We start from the raw sequence: 13479 nt of genomic DNA on the forward strand, positions 1-13479 counted from the left end.
ACACACACACACACACACACCTTCAGTAACACAGCTCGATAGCTTTATGGCTCGTAACAACTTAAATCTGGAATATTTTCAGCTCTTAATTAAATATTTGAAACAAAAGAAAATCTAATTTTGTGTTTTGTTCTCACTTTTTGTTAGGATAAAAGTCCCAGGGATGCTCGTGTTTTTGCACCAGGAAAAATTCCCCGTAGTTCAGTAACAGCACGTTTATTCTGAAAAAGATTAAAGGTGATGAAGTGAGCGGAATGCTTTCACACAGGACAGAGTACACTTAGTGCAGACCCCTCTCTTCTTCCAGTCCGGCGGTTCTCTTCGCCAGCGAACCGTTAATTCACGACTGACGGTCTCAGTTCACGTTTAAACGCTGCATATAGTAGCAGAGGTCACACGGTAAACGTTGATATTTCATCTTTACTGAAAGCGTCCAACTGCATCGCTGTTTTCAACAGGAGTCGCTTTTAACGTAAGTAGAGTGACCTTTCATCTTTCTCCCGACAGAAACTTTAAAATCTGTGTAACCGCTCATGTTTTGGTGATTAGCCTGAGAGGCAACATTATTGATTTGTCGTTCATTGTTTAGAATTAAAAAAAGACATTTGAGCCCATGGAGTCGAGAAGGATGTGAACGTGTTTTCATCGGGGTCTTTTCCATTGCCGTACCGAGGACTTTGTAGTTCGCTATCGTACGGAAATAACGGAAGTTTAAGCTAAGGAGCGGCGAGAAGGACTACAACTACCAGCACGGTGTTTGATAAATAGCCCGCTCTAGTATATCGCCTTTCAGAGTCAGGACTCCAAAGCGCTTTACACTACAGTGTATCATTCATTCATTTACACACGCACATTCACACTCTGGTGGTGATGAGCTATGATGTAGCCGCACAGCTGTCCTGGGGCGCGCTGACAGAGGCGGAAGCACACATCAGAAGGCAGACCCGTGAGACAGTTGAGTACCATTTGAAAAACCCGAATTGTCGGAATAGCACAACCAGAGTTTAACCTCTGAAAAGAATTGGCAGAACATTTATTTTTAAATTAAGATAAAATAAAGTTTGTTAACATATCTGAACGTTCTTGTGTGCATCTGCTAAATATACAAAGGGAAATTGGGGTAAAAAGTGGTCTCACTCAAGATTTTTCTATAATTTGTTTTTAAAAATAGTTATTAATATTATGATAAAATTCTGTAAATATTGAGCACTGTTCTATGAATTCCCTGTTTTTACCAATATACCGCGAGTAAAGAAGTGTAATGTGAATTTTAACGTTAGCGTAAAAAAAACAGACTTCTTTGTAGTATGTGAATGCAGCACCCTAAACCGCGCTTGAATTTGACGTCATCTTTAAAGGACTGGGACCATATGTTCTTGGATTTTGTTTAGGAGATGAAAGAATTCATCTGTGTGATCTATGAAAATGCAGTTAAACTCAAACATGAATTATGACGGTTCTATCGACGAAGAGCGGTGAGTTAGCACTAGCTAGCGTTAGCTAGCTAGTCGGAGTTCACTGAAAGTTTCCGTTTCTGCGCACATGTTGTCTCAGCTGTTGTTTACGTCTCAGCTTCCCAGCAGAAACACATTTATCTCACTAAAGATTTTTCTATAATTTGTTTTTGTTTTTAAAAATAGTTTATTAATATTATAGTAAAATTTGTAAATATTGAGTACTGTTCTATGAATTCCCTGTTTTACCAAAATACCGCGAGTAAAGAAGTGTAATGTGAATTTTAACGTTAGCGTTAAAAAAAGAGTTTTGTTTAGTAGATGAAAGCATTAATCTGTGTGACATATCTAAGTGCAGTTAAACTCAAACATGAATTATAACGGTTCTGTCGACGAAGAGCGGTGAGTTGGCACTAGCTAGCATTTGCTAGCTAGTCGGAGTTCACTGAAAGTTTCCGTTTCTGCTCAAACATTTTGTCTCAGCAGTCGTTTACGTCTCAACTTCCCAGCAGAAACACATTTATATCTGTTTTAATCTAAACTGTGTTTCAATGTGATGGTTTCAGTAAAAGTGTTACACAAATCAAAGGCTCTCTAAAATCTAGAGAAGAAAAATAAACTTTTAGTCTCTTCTTCTACGTTATCCATGAATAATTGTCTTCAGCCAAGAATAATTTGTCTTTAAAAAATTTTTTAAAACTAGTTTATTTTCGTATTTCTTTATGTGACTATATGTTTTGTTGTTTCTGGTTAAATGTTGAGACGTAATTTCCCTGACAGGGATAAACTGAGGTTTGTGTTGCTAAATAATTACTTTATAATCTGACATTTGTTGTAAACATCTATACCATTGTTATGACGTCACACAGCACAGCTGAATGGTGCTTTTTGCCTTGAGGAGAGAATAAAACAGCTTTAGAAATAAAAGATGAAACCACATTTGATTGAAATATATAGTTTACTTGTACTCGGGTGTTTCCTCTCTCTCCCCAGCTCGCCCATGTTCCTTCGCTGGCTGAACTCCTTCAGACCCTCTTTCCGTCCTCGAGGCCAGTCAGCGCTTCGTTGGCCCCGCACCAGGAGCAGCGCTGCCTTTTCCTCCTGCAACCTCCCACAGTTCATCCCTGGTCCTCAACCATGGTGGTCTGTACAGAGGTTTCCACCCTGCCCCCCTCGACTCCCCCGCCCCCACCCATTTGCCCATCAGGTCGGCTGTAGCAGGACTTTAGGCCCTTTTAACCTGAGGGCTGCTAGTTTTAGTTCATTTCACACCACTGCAGCTCAAATGATGGAGCATCCTGACCAAGAGCCCCCAAATAAACGGAGGAAAAATGGAGGACATGAAGGAGGAGCAGCACCCAGAGAAAAAAGAAGCAAGCCAAAGAAGGGAGTTTCCAAGAGGGAGCAGCATCAGCTGGAGCTGGGAAAGGACAGCAGCGTCCGAACGAAGGTCTGTTTTAAAGTCGGGAGTCAGGGAGCAAAGAACAAAAATGCAAACACTTTCAGCAAAAAGAAGGATGTAAAGAGGGCTAGAAATAAGAATAAAAACAAAAAAAGAAAAAGCAGCAGATACAGGAATCTAATCCCCAAATCCGGACCAGAGCGGGACCCAGTTTCAGAACCGAAACCGACGACAGCAGAGGAGGGAGGCCTTGAGAGGAAAAACACTGGACCGAACGAGCAGCCGAAGCAGGCAGGTGGGATGTTGGAACGTTCCCAATCCGACGCCCCAAACCAGAGGCAGACAGGCCAAGCCACTCCCAGAATCCCGCGGGCCCCTGAACGTGAGTCACAATGATTTTATTAAGGATCTTTAAGGATTATTTTTGTGAAATGACGTTACGTAGACAGAAGTTTTCTGTTTATACATTTCTCTGCTGTAGACATTATTTTGACCCTAGCTCGTTGGTTTAGGACCGTTCTTATTTGGTTTGAAGTCTGAAAACGTTTTAGTTTGTAACAGAAAGAATCAGAGACATCAGCTCTGTGGCTCAGAGGCTTGTAAATCACCTCCTGTTTGTTTAAAAGTTAAAACTTTCATATTCTCCTTATGAACCCGCAGCAGCAGCTCTTCAGAGGCGATGGGAGACCTGCAGTACTCTGCCACATCCACCAGGGGGCAGCACAGCGTTTGACTTCTCAGTGATGTCCTACAACGTCCTGTCTCAGGAGCTGCTGCACGAGAATTCCTACTTGTACCAGCACTGCCACCCCTGCTTCCTGCCCTGGGAATACCGGCTTCCCAACCTGCTGGCCGAGATCCGGCATCATGACGCTGATGTGAGTGAAGCTCGAGGTTCTGATGCAGCCTGTTACTGACCGCCATGATGGACAGAATCCCAGCATGTTTACAATATCGGTTAAAACCAGAGAAACATCCAACAGATCCGGTGTCGTCCTGCTGATTAACTTTACATCAGCTGTTCAGCAGCAGACGTGGAACAAGCGTCCAATTCTGACCGTTTAAAGATTTTCTGTTTATATCAGTAGGAAAAAGCAGGCAGGCCCCAACGAGACTTGAACTCGTGACCCCTGGTTTACAAGACCAGTGCTCTAACCACTGAGCTATGGGGCCTCACCTGTGTGTGTGTAGGTGGAGTGGCTGACATGTACGTGTCCCTTCAGCGCGCGGCACACCCTCTACTGTGTGTGTGTGTGTGTGTGTGTGTGATGACTCAGCTGGGAAGATCACTTCTCCAACACACGTTCTTACAATCTGATTCTCGTACCGAGTCCGTTTTGGATCCGAACCTGCGACCCGACACTATTACCTGGAAGGGGTTGGGCATCGAGCATCGATTGGAACCGGTTCCAACTGTTCATTTTTCCTGGAATCGCTCAACGTTTTTTATTTCGATTCCTAGAATGCTGACGGAAGAGGAATCCGCGGCCGATCTCCATGAAAAATTAACGTGATCTGCAAATTGTGATCAGAGCTAATCACACCAGCTGTCTGTCTGCAGCACCAGTCCCCCCCCCCACCCCACCCCCACCCGACGTGCAGCGGCCAGATATAAACAAACGTGTCTGCCGAACGTTTACTCCATGATGTAAACTTTAACTCCTGCAGCGTGGAGGAAACTTGTTAAAATACGTCGACACGGTCGATTTAATAGAAGCTTAAAGAACAAACTCTGGACGGTGTGAGGTGAGTTTGTCTCACTGCAGAAATAAAAACACACACGGAGCGTCAGCAGTCAGACGCAGCCGCTCACCAACACTCGTGTGTGTGTGTGTGTGTGTGTGTGTGTGTGTGTGTGTGTGTGTGTGTGTGTGTGTGTGTGTGTGTGTGTGTGTGTGTGTGTGTGTGTGTGTGTGTGTGTGTGTGTGTGTGTGTGAGAGAGTCAGAAGGCTGAACAATAACCTGTAGAATAATTAAAGCCATCATGCAAGAGCAGCTTTCTCTGTGGTGGACCACACCAGCTTCTGCCACAATAAATAATAATATTTATAATAATAATAATAATAATAAATCACACACAAAGCTGTAAACATTTTAATTTCCTTGCTGAACTATTTCTGTTGAGAGTTTTAATGTTTAAAATCTGTTAGGTTGTTACTGACAGCAGCTACGTTTAAGTTTCTGTTCTGACTGAACGCTGCTGCAGCATGGAGGTGTAGTTCTCAGTCATCCTGGACATGATCACCCTGAGAGTTTTAGCTGAAAACAGCTGCACGTTTCTGGATATGTTGGAGACATTTAGCCTCTCATCCCAGAGGCTGCTTCCACACTTTGGTTGTGGTCAGAAACAAACAACTGGTTGTGCTGCAAGTCTTTTTCTTTTTTTCTCCAAAACATGTTTTTGTCTAAATGAAGGTGATGTTGTTGTTCATAGAATTAAAATTCATGTTGAAGTTAAGATTATTTCATCAAGTAGGACCTGTGGTTAGCTGGTTCATGTAAAACATGTCATGTCTTCAAAGAATCGGAATCGATAGGAACAGGAATTGGAATCGGAATCGTTCAAAATCAACCGATGCCCAACCCTAGGAGCGTCTGGTTCTGACTCATTAGTGATCACATGTTTGTGTCCCGTTAGATCCTGTGTCTGCAGGAGGTCCAGGAGGACCACTTCCAGAACCAGATCAAACCGGCTCTGCAGGCTTCAGGTGCTTTTGGTTTGTTATGTTTGAGACTAAAACGTCTCTGTGTGTGTGCGTGTGTGTGTGTTATTGAGTGTACGTGTTAATGAGGGGGTGTGTGTGTGTGTTTTAGGTTATCAGTGTGAGTTTAAGAAGCGGACCGGACTGAAACCGGACGGTTGTGCCGTGATCTTTAAATCCTCCCGCTTCTCCCTCCTCTCCTCGACTCCCGTGGAGTTCTTCCGACCAGGCGACTCGCTGCTGGACCGGGACAACGTGGGTCTGGTCGTGCTCCTGCAGCCCAACAACGGCGGCGCCCAGCCCGATCCTACCTCGTCAATCTGTGTCGCCAACACGCACCTCCTCTACAACCCGCGCCGCGGCGACATCAAGCTGGCCCAGCTGGCCATCCTATTGGCTGAGATCGAACAGATGTCCCGCCTCCCTGACGGGTCCACCTGCCCGGTTCTGCTCTGTGGGGATTTTAACTCGGTACCGTGGAGTCCGCTGTACCAGTTCCTGACCACCGGCTGCCTGAAATACCGAGGGATGCAGATCGGCTCGGTGAGGCGGCTGCAGAATTTACTGATGTGTGTTTTTGCATCTGGGTCTTTAGATGAAGAAGCTGTTGTTGTTTGTGCAGGTGTCGGGTCAGGAGGCCACTCCCAAAGGGCAGCGCCTCCTCACGTCTCCAATCTGGTCCCAAAGTTTAGGAATCACTCATCAGTGTCGATACGAGAGCCGGCAGAGCGAGGAGTCCTGCGCCGCCAGCCCCACAGGTGAGCCTCACCTGCAGCCTGTCTCCCACTTCAGACATTGCTGTGTTTGACTCTCGCCTGTCTGTCTGTCTGTCTGTCTGTCAGCCGTGGAGGGAGGGATCTCTAATCTGACCGTGGAAGACCCCGCTAACAAAGCTGCAGCTGCTTTTAACAGGTAACGTCTAAAAACACAGAAACCCACTTCCTGAGTTCTGGTCCTGAATCTTATCTGATCAGGAACGTTTTAATCAACTTTAAACTTCATCACAAAATACCGACATATGTTTATTTGTGACTTGGGTTTGATATTTTTGTAGGAATGTCTTGAAAAGGTGTTTAAATTTACCTTCAGATCCATTCATGTGCCACGTTGCAGCAAAAAGGATAAAACAACCCCGGTTTTTGTGTTTTAACACATGAAAAACCCTCAGTCTTTAGCTGTTAACCAGTCCTCTCTCACACGCATACACACACACATACACACACACACACACACACAACTGTTTTTTGCAGCTTGAGGATTGAACACAGCCTGAACCTTCAGTCGTCCCATCTGCACCGCCTGATGCCCGACGGCCGACTGGAGATCACCACGTGTCACTCCCGCACCGCCCTGACGGTGGATTACATCTTCTACAGCCCAGGTACACACACACACACACACACACACACACACACACACACACGTCATAAAGGATTTAAACCATCCCTCTGAGAGATTTAATCATTTCCTGCAATGGTTTTTATTTCTGTCACAGTTTCGGTCTCGTTTTCTGCTCTCTGAAACATTTCACTGCACCAGGTTCACTTCCTCATGGGCGGGGCCTCCAGCTGCTGGGAAGGCTGTCACTGGTTGGCCATTCGGAGCTGAAGCAGGTCAACTTTCTGCCCAATCAGCACCACTCATCTGATCATCTTCCCCTCCTCGCCAGCTTCTGCCTCCACAGTTAGCCGTGATGCTAACGGCCGAGCAACAGGTGGATTCGGTGAACTCTCTCTCTCTTTCTCTCTCTCTCTTGCTCACTTGCTCACATTAAACACCGACTGGGCATAAAAGTTTGTTTTAGCTTTAATAACCATCTGGGCTGGATCTGAATCGGTTTGAGATCCAATCAAAGAAAAGCGAAAAGCTTGAATGTGCTCCAACTAAACCAGCATAAAATTTAACCAAATGTTGGAAAAAGTTGTTTTAAATAGATTTTACTAAACTTTCTTGTTTTCACTTTTAAACAGAAACAAATGTGCAGACATGATTCTCAGAGGGTTTTATGCAGCGAAACGTTTTTCTGTCACTTCACAGAAGTTCTGTTTATCATAAAAACAAAAGCAAATCCGACTCGTTTTGGTTATTTTTCATCTTTAGGCATCATAAATAACAAGTTAGCCGTTTATTGGTTAAAGTCTCTCCTGCTGTTTTCTTCACCCATCAGTCATGGAGCTGAAACTAAGAAGATTTATCTGAATTAAACTCTTGTACACAAGAAATAATTTACAAAATAAAATCATTTGTACAAAACAAAGCTTTGCAGAGATGTTTAGTTTCTACGCTCTGGAACCGGTCAGTTGTTTGTTTAGTTTTTTAATAAAATTTTTTTTAATAAATTTTGTTTGTGTCTTTTCTAAAGTCGATTGAGGAGCATAAAAATAGTGAGTGAGTGACAAAGCCTTTATTAACACCTTAAGACTTCAAAATCTTACATTTATTGAGGGTTTGAGTGATAGTTATTGCCGCCTGATGGAAAAGAGTAAAACCTACAATTTCAGTCTGACTGATGTAAAGCCCCAGAATAGAATATTAAAAAATAAATGTATGCTAATATTTAGCATTATTAGAAAAATCTAGCTTACACGAGAGTCAGTTGCACTAAAATATGTTGAAGGAGGAAGGTGTTATTCACTGATCATCATATTAAATGAAGTAAGAGAAACATCTTTTTTTGAAAAGCTGAAAAAAATGAAATCACACTACATTAGCACAACCAAAGTGACAAAAACACACTTGCCTAAAGAAATAAATAGAAAATATGTGAGGTTTGTTGAGGTTAAATATAAGAAAATTTCCACACATATATATAGATATATATATGTATGTAGATATATATGTATATATATATGTATATATATGTATGTAGATATATATATATATATATATATATATATATATATATACATATATATATATATATATAGATATATATATATTAGAGATTGCTCTGGTGCTTGGCGCAGTGGGCTAGGGGTCAGGGAGATTGAGAGGAGGTTACGGTTGGGCCCTACCCGTCTACCACCGGGTTTGATTCCCGACCAGGGCGTGCTATTTTTAGCTCTTTTTACCTTGCTTTTATCTCAGTTTAAATGTGCCCAGCTGGAAAAATGCATTTTCTATTACTTTTTATTACAATATTTTAAATCTATATGCCTTCTTGGGAAGGTACTGGCTGTGAAAATCAGGCTGTAAAGGACTGTTTATACGTTACGACAACAGCAACTTTATCTTAGTTTATGTCACATACATATGAATGTGCTTCTTTATGTTGTGGTAAGATCGTTCTACTTCACTCGTATTTGTTAATGAAGGTATTGATAAATCTTTAAACGTGTTTTAACACTAGAACTACCTCGGCTCTACCGGAGTAGCCAAATAGCTCCTTGGTTTGAAAATCACAACTTGTCACTGCCAGTTAGCTGCCTTTCATTTGTAAATGAATGTGGAGGTTGGCCTCATTTTGTTTGCCTCTTTAGCCCTGGTAGAAAATGACCCACAAGCCCTTTTTACAAGAGACTGTGCCGGCAAATCTGCGTAACATTACCACTACAGTGTGTTTTATAAACACAGCGTTGTGCGAATTTTGCTGCATTAGTTGCGCCTCGCTTGGTAGTAATATTGCAGTAATTGTCTGTCCTATAAACAGCGATTGTGCCCTGGCACAACAGAGGAAGATGTCAAATAACGTAGCAAATGTGCGGTGACCCCCGACCGGAAAGAATAAATAAACTACGTAAACATGGGAAAGTTGGTAAACAACCAGCGGACATGGCTAGTTGGAGTGACAACGAGATCTGTGAACTTCTGTCTTCACGAGCAGAGGCAGAAGTAGCCAGACCATTCTCAGGAACTGTGACGGACAGTCACCTCTTTAAGGTGTTTTCAGACTTTATGTGGATTCTTCACATTAAATACTCTAAAATACATCTTGTATGTGTCTGCTAGAGTAGCTCAGGGGGTAAAACACTGGGCAGGTGTGCAGAAGGATCAGGGTTCAGTTCCAAGACAAACAGTTTCCATCTTTTAAACTTAAACTTGGATTCTTCACAACATGAAATGTTTGAAAATGCATCATGTCAGAGCCTGCTAGAATAGCTCAGTCTGTTAAAGCATCAGGCTGATGAGCAGGAGGTGCAGGGTTCAACCACAGGAGTCTGTAAGATGTGTAACTCACACTGCAGAAACTGGTAATTTGAACTACAGACACAGTAAGGAAATAGTTACCATGAGTAGAAATATGTAGGTAGAAAGTTAAGGAGATTAGATAGTTAGTGGAGTAAGTATGAAGATAGGTCCAGCTAGATATGTAGGTAGTGAAGTAGGTCAATAGATAAGTAGGTAGGTGGATCTTAGTGAGTGAAGTTCTGTGACAAAGAGAAGAGGCCTCCAAAAGGTGGAGCATTGAATACATCTAAGAATTTTATTTTACTTACTGATTGAGATGTTATTCTGCTGCACTATCTTCCAAGGCTCCCCCTAAAACGTAATGGTGGTGATGTATCTTCACTGCTTTATCTTTAGGAGGTCTTCCTCTCAGCTGTAGCTTTAGGGTCCCATCTCTGCTCACCTGTCTGAGCCTCAGTCACTGTGCTTTTATAGTGATCTACCTACCAACCTGTTGTTCTACTTTACTACAGTTTGACTTATCTAGTTATCTACCTACCTAATCTCCATATCTCTCCTTATCTTTCTAACTACATATTTCTACTGTGTAGTTTTAATTACTAATTTCTGCAGTGTGAGTTACACATCTTGCATACTCCTGTGGTTGAACCCTGCACCTCCTGCTCATCAGCCTGATGCTTTAACAGACTGAGCTATTCTAGCAGACTCTGACATGATGCATTTGCAAACATTTCATGTTGTGAAGAATCCAAGTGTAAGTTTAAAAGACGGAGACTCTTGGGATTGAAACCCGATCCTTGACCATACCAACCCAGTGTTTTATCCTTTGAGCTACTCTAGCAAACACATACAAGATGTATTTTAGAGTATTTGATGCGAATAATTCACATGAAGCCTGAAAACTAAACCGCATTGCCAAGAATTGAACCCAGAACTTTCAGGTCATCAGCCTAACTCTTCACAGACTGAGCTCTTGCAGCAGTCTCTGATAATTTGTGTTTTACAGCATTTAATGTTGTGAAGAATTCTCATGTAGTCTAAGAGTTAAAGTGACTCCTGGGATTGATGCTTGCTCCTTCGACACAGACCCCCCCAAGACTTTAACCACTGAGCTACTCCAGAAGACGCTGCTGTTGAAAGAAATCATTTCAATCCTGGAAAACCCTCCTTTAATCACCATGAATGCCTCATTCTTAATGACTGGATCCCAATCCACCCATCACAATTTACAAATGTGCTTCATGTCAGGTGTTATGGCAGAACAGATGCCAACAAGGGGTTAATGTGGGTGGCACTGCATGTTCCTGTATTCTAGAAGCCTGATGAAAGCAGGCTGGACCTTTAATTTGTGTATTTTTAACAAGTAGCTTGCTTAAATGACAAGAAAAACATCTACTTCACATTTAAGTGCCACACGCACACACACACACACACCGTCTGTAGGGAGCCTAAATCACGCCCATCTACTTCCAGACCAGTGGTACATGGCTACATTTCCTCTACCTACTGCACTAAAGGGGTGGAGTCAGGCTTTCACCAGGTGTCAGATTGGCCAATCATGTTGGTTATTGATTTTGTTTATTAGAAAGCACAGAGTTTTTTAATTTTTTGGTTAAGTTAAATTTAGCTGCAGAGGAGCCACTGCTGAAGGAGAACCGTCGCTTTGTTATCCATCCCATCCAGTACCAGGACCTCTGGCAGATGTACAAGCAGGCAGAAGCTTCGTTCTGGACGGCAGAGGTGGTGAGTAGGAGCTCAGGTGTTACGTGCAAAGAGTTTTTGCTGGCAGTTTTTATAGCTGTTTTCTTTTCCAGGTTCAAGTTGCCTGATACACTGAGGTGAACCTTCCCTTTTTGTCGGTGATTGGCTGCTGTGTACCTGGTTGCCCAATCAGCTGTGGAGCTTTAAATAGCCTACACCTGGTAGACACGGTGGCCATTTTGTTCTGATCCTGCCTTTGAGCTCAGAGTTTTTTTGTCCCTGCTGTCTAGTTGTGAAGTTGAAGCTGAAGTCCTTTTAAAGCTGATTGCCAGGTATGTGGTGGGAAGGTTGTGGACCAGGTAAGATGGGGTACCCTGTACATCTGCACACGTAGTATCTGGATGTCGAAAAACACTAGGTAAGCGTGGGTAGTACCTCTCTTGTACTGGTTTTAGAACACCATTTTTGTAGATAAGTAAGTTAGGGTTTTCTTTCTCTTTTTTTTCTCGGGATTAAGAGTTCAGTTAGGGTGTGTTTTGTTTTATTTATTTCATTTATTTGGTCAACCCACAGGTCCATACTTTTCCCCCACATTTGTTTTTTATTATCTTCAGCAAATAAACTTTTTTTGCTCTTTAGCAGAACGGCCTCCTCCATTATTGTGACTGTCATGTTGCTTCCCCCACACCCTAGACTGGGGGGGAACGTAACATCAGGTCTTCAAGCTAATTTAAGGGGTCTGAAAGTTTTGTAGTTGTCTACTCAGATGTGATTAATAAGAAAAACCAGATATAATAACACAACTTTGACAAACTCAGACCGATGCGTCTTTGTGATCCAAGTATATGAGGTATGACGCAGCATTTGTGAGTGGCGTGACAAAAGCATTTACTGGGTTTGGTTATTGTTGGAGCCTTTAGATGGTCTCTCAGTGTCGTGTCCCATTAGTTGTCCCCGTCTCAGGGTGGACACCCACTAGGCCACTGAGCTGCATTACTGACATAGAAGGACTTTTGCACCAGATTCTAGTTTTTACTGTTTCAGCTGTAGTCCAGCTACATTTCTGTCAGTCTTACGCTACAGTAACCAATCAGCTGACAGATGTGGTTGTGTTACATTATGAAGTGTTGTAGTCAGGTATGTCCTGCAAAAATGACCTTTCATGAAAACCGACAAACGACCACTACTCTTTTTCTTGTTAAAGCCGTCTTGCTACCCATCCATCCATTTTCATCCGCTTATCGAAAGTCGGGTCATGGGGGCAGTAGCCTAAGTCGAGAGGCACAGACTTTCACCTCTCCAGCCACTTGGGCCAGCTCCTCCGGGGAAATCCCAAGGCATTGCCTGGCCAGGTGAGAGACATAGTCCCTCCACCGTGTCCTGGTTAGACGTGCCCGGAAAACCTCACAAGGGAAGCGTCCAGGTGGCATCCTGACCAGACGCCCGAGCCACCTCAACTGGCTCCTCTCGATGTGGAGGAGCAGCGGGTCTACTTCGAACCCCTCCCGGATAACCGAGCTTCTCACCCTATCTCTAAGAGAGAGCCTAGCCACTCTTCAGAGAAAACTCATTTCGGCCGCTAGTATCCGCGATCTCGTTCTTTCGGTCACTACCCAAAGCTCATGACCATAGGTGAGGGTAGGAACGTAGATCGACTGGTAAATCGAGAGCTTCGCCTTCTGACTCAGCTCTCTCTTCACCACGACAGACCGGTACAACACCCGCATCACTGCAGTTGCAACACCAATCCGCCTATCGATCTCACGCTCCAGTTTTCCCTCACTCATGAATAAGACCCCGAGATACTTAAACTCCTCCACTTGGAGCAGGACCTCATCCCTGACCCGGAGAAGGCATTCTACCCTTTTCCGAATCAAGACCATGGTCTCGGATTTAGAGGAGCTGATTCTCATCCCAGCTGCTTCACACTCTGCTGCAAACTGCTCCAGCAAAAGCTGAAGATCATGTTCTGATGAAGCCAACAGGACCACATCATCTGCAAAAAGCAGAGACCTGATCCTCAGGCCACCAAAACGGATGCCCTCCACACCTTGGCTGCACCTAGAAATCCTGTCCATAAAGGTTATGAACA

The 13479-nt window shown here is 43.4% G+C and overlaps 1 protein-coding gene and 1 non-coding gene across 6 annotated transcripts; one reads left to right on the top strand and one right to left on the bottom strand.

The window, feature by feature from the left end:
• The first annotated feature begins 274 nt into the window (after positions 1-274).
• On the top strand, positions 275-7897 carry angel2 (angel homolog 2 (Drosophila)). Of its 5 annotated transcripts, none has more exons than XM_015947786.3 (9): positions 275-472; positions 2448-3238; positions 3517-3734; positions 5495-5564; positions 5671-6101; positions 6181-6316; positions 6401-6470; positions 6809-6939; positions 7098-7897. In XM_015947786.3, the coding sequence occupies exons 2-9, from the start codon at positions 2455-2457 to the stop codon at positions 7244-7246; spliced, it is 1989 nt and encodes a 662-aa protein (XP_015803272.3). In that variant the 5' UTR covers positions 275-472; positions 2448-2454; the 3' UTR covers positions 7247-7897. The 5 variants fall into 5 exon arrangements, with proteins under 5 accessions (XP_015803272.3, XP_054604157.2, XP_015803270.3 ...); XM_054748182.2 differs by lacking the exon at positions 275-472 and adding an exon at positions 807-954; XM_015947784.3 differs by lacking the exon at positions 275-472 and adding an exon at positions 988-1475.
• trnat-ugu (transfer RNA threonine (anticodon UGU)) lies at positions 3957-4029 on the bottom strand. The gene has a single exon. It is a non-coding gene; the product is annotated as a tRNA-Thr (tRNA).
• Positions 7898-13479: the final 5582 nt, after the last annotated feature.

This window comes from Nothobranchius furzeri, chromosome 2 (genome assembly GCF_043380555.1).
Source record: "Nothobranchius furzeri strain GRZ-AD chromosome 2, NfurGRZ-RIMD1, whole genome shotgun sequence".
In the NCBI taxonomy this organism is placed as follows: Eukaryota; Metazoa; Chordata; class Actinopteri; order Cyprinodontiformes; family Nothobranchiidae; genus Nothobranchius; species Nothobranchius furzeri.

Excerpts from the sequence above, each read along its gene's own strand:
- angel2 (XM_015947784.3), top strand. The coding sequence starts at position 1,420 with ATGAAAATGCAGTTAAACTCAAACATGAATTATGACGGTTCTATCGAC. Across the intron at positions 1,476-2,447 it reads GGTTCTATCGACGAAGAGCG|CTCGCCCATGTTCCTTCGCT; the intron begins GTGAGTTAGCAC and ends CTCTCTCCCCAG. Across the intron at positions 6,102-6,180 it reads GAGGGATGCAGATCGGCTCG|GTGTCGGGTCAGGAGGCCAC; the intron begins GTGAGGCGGCTG and ends TTGTTTGTGCAG.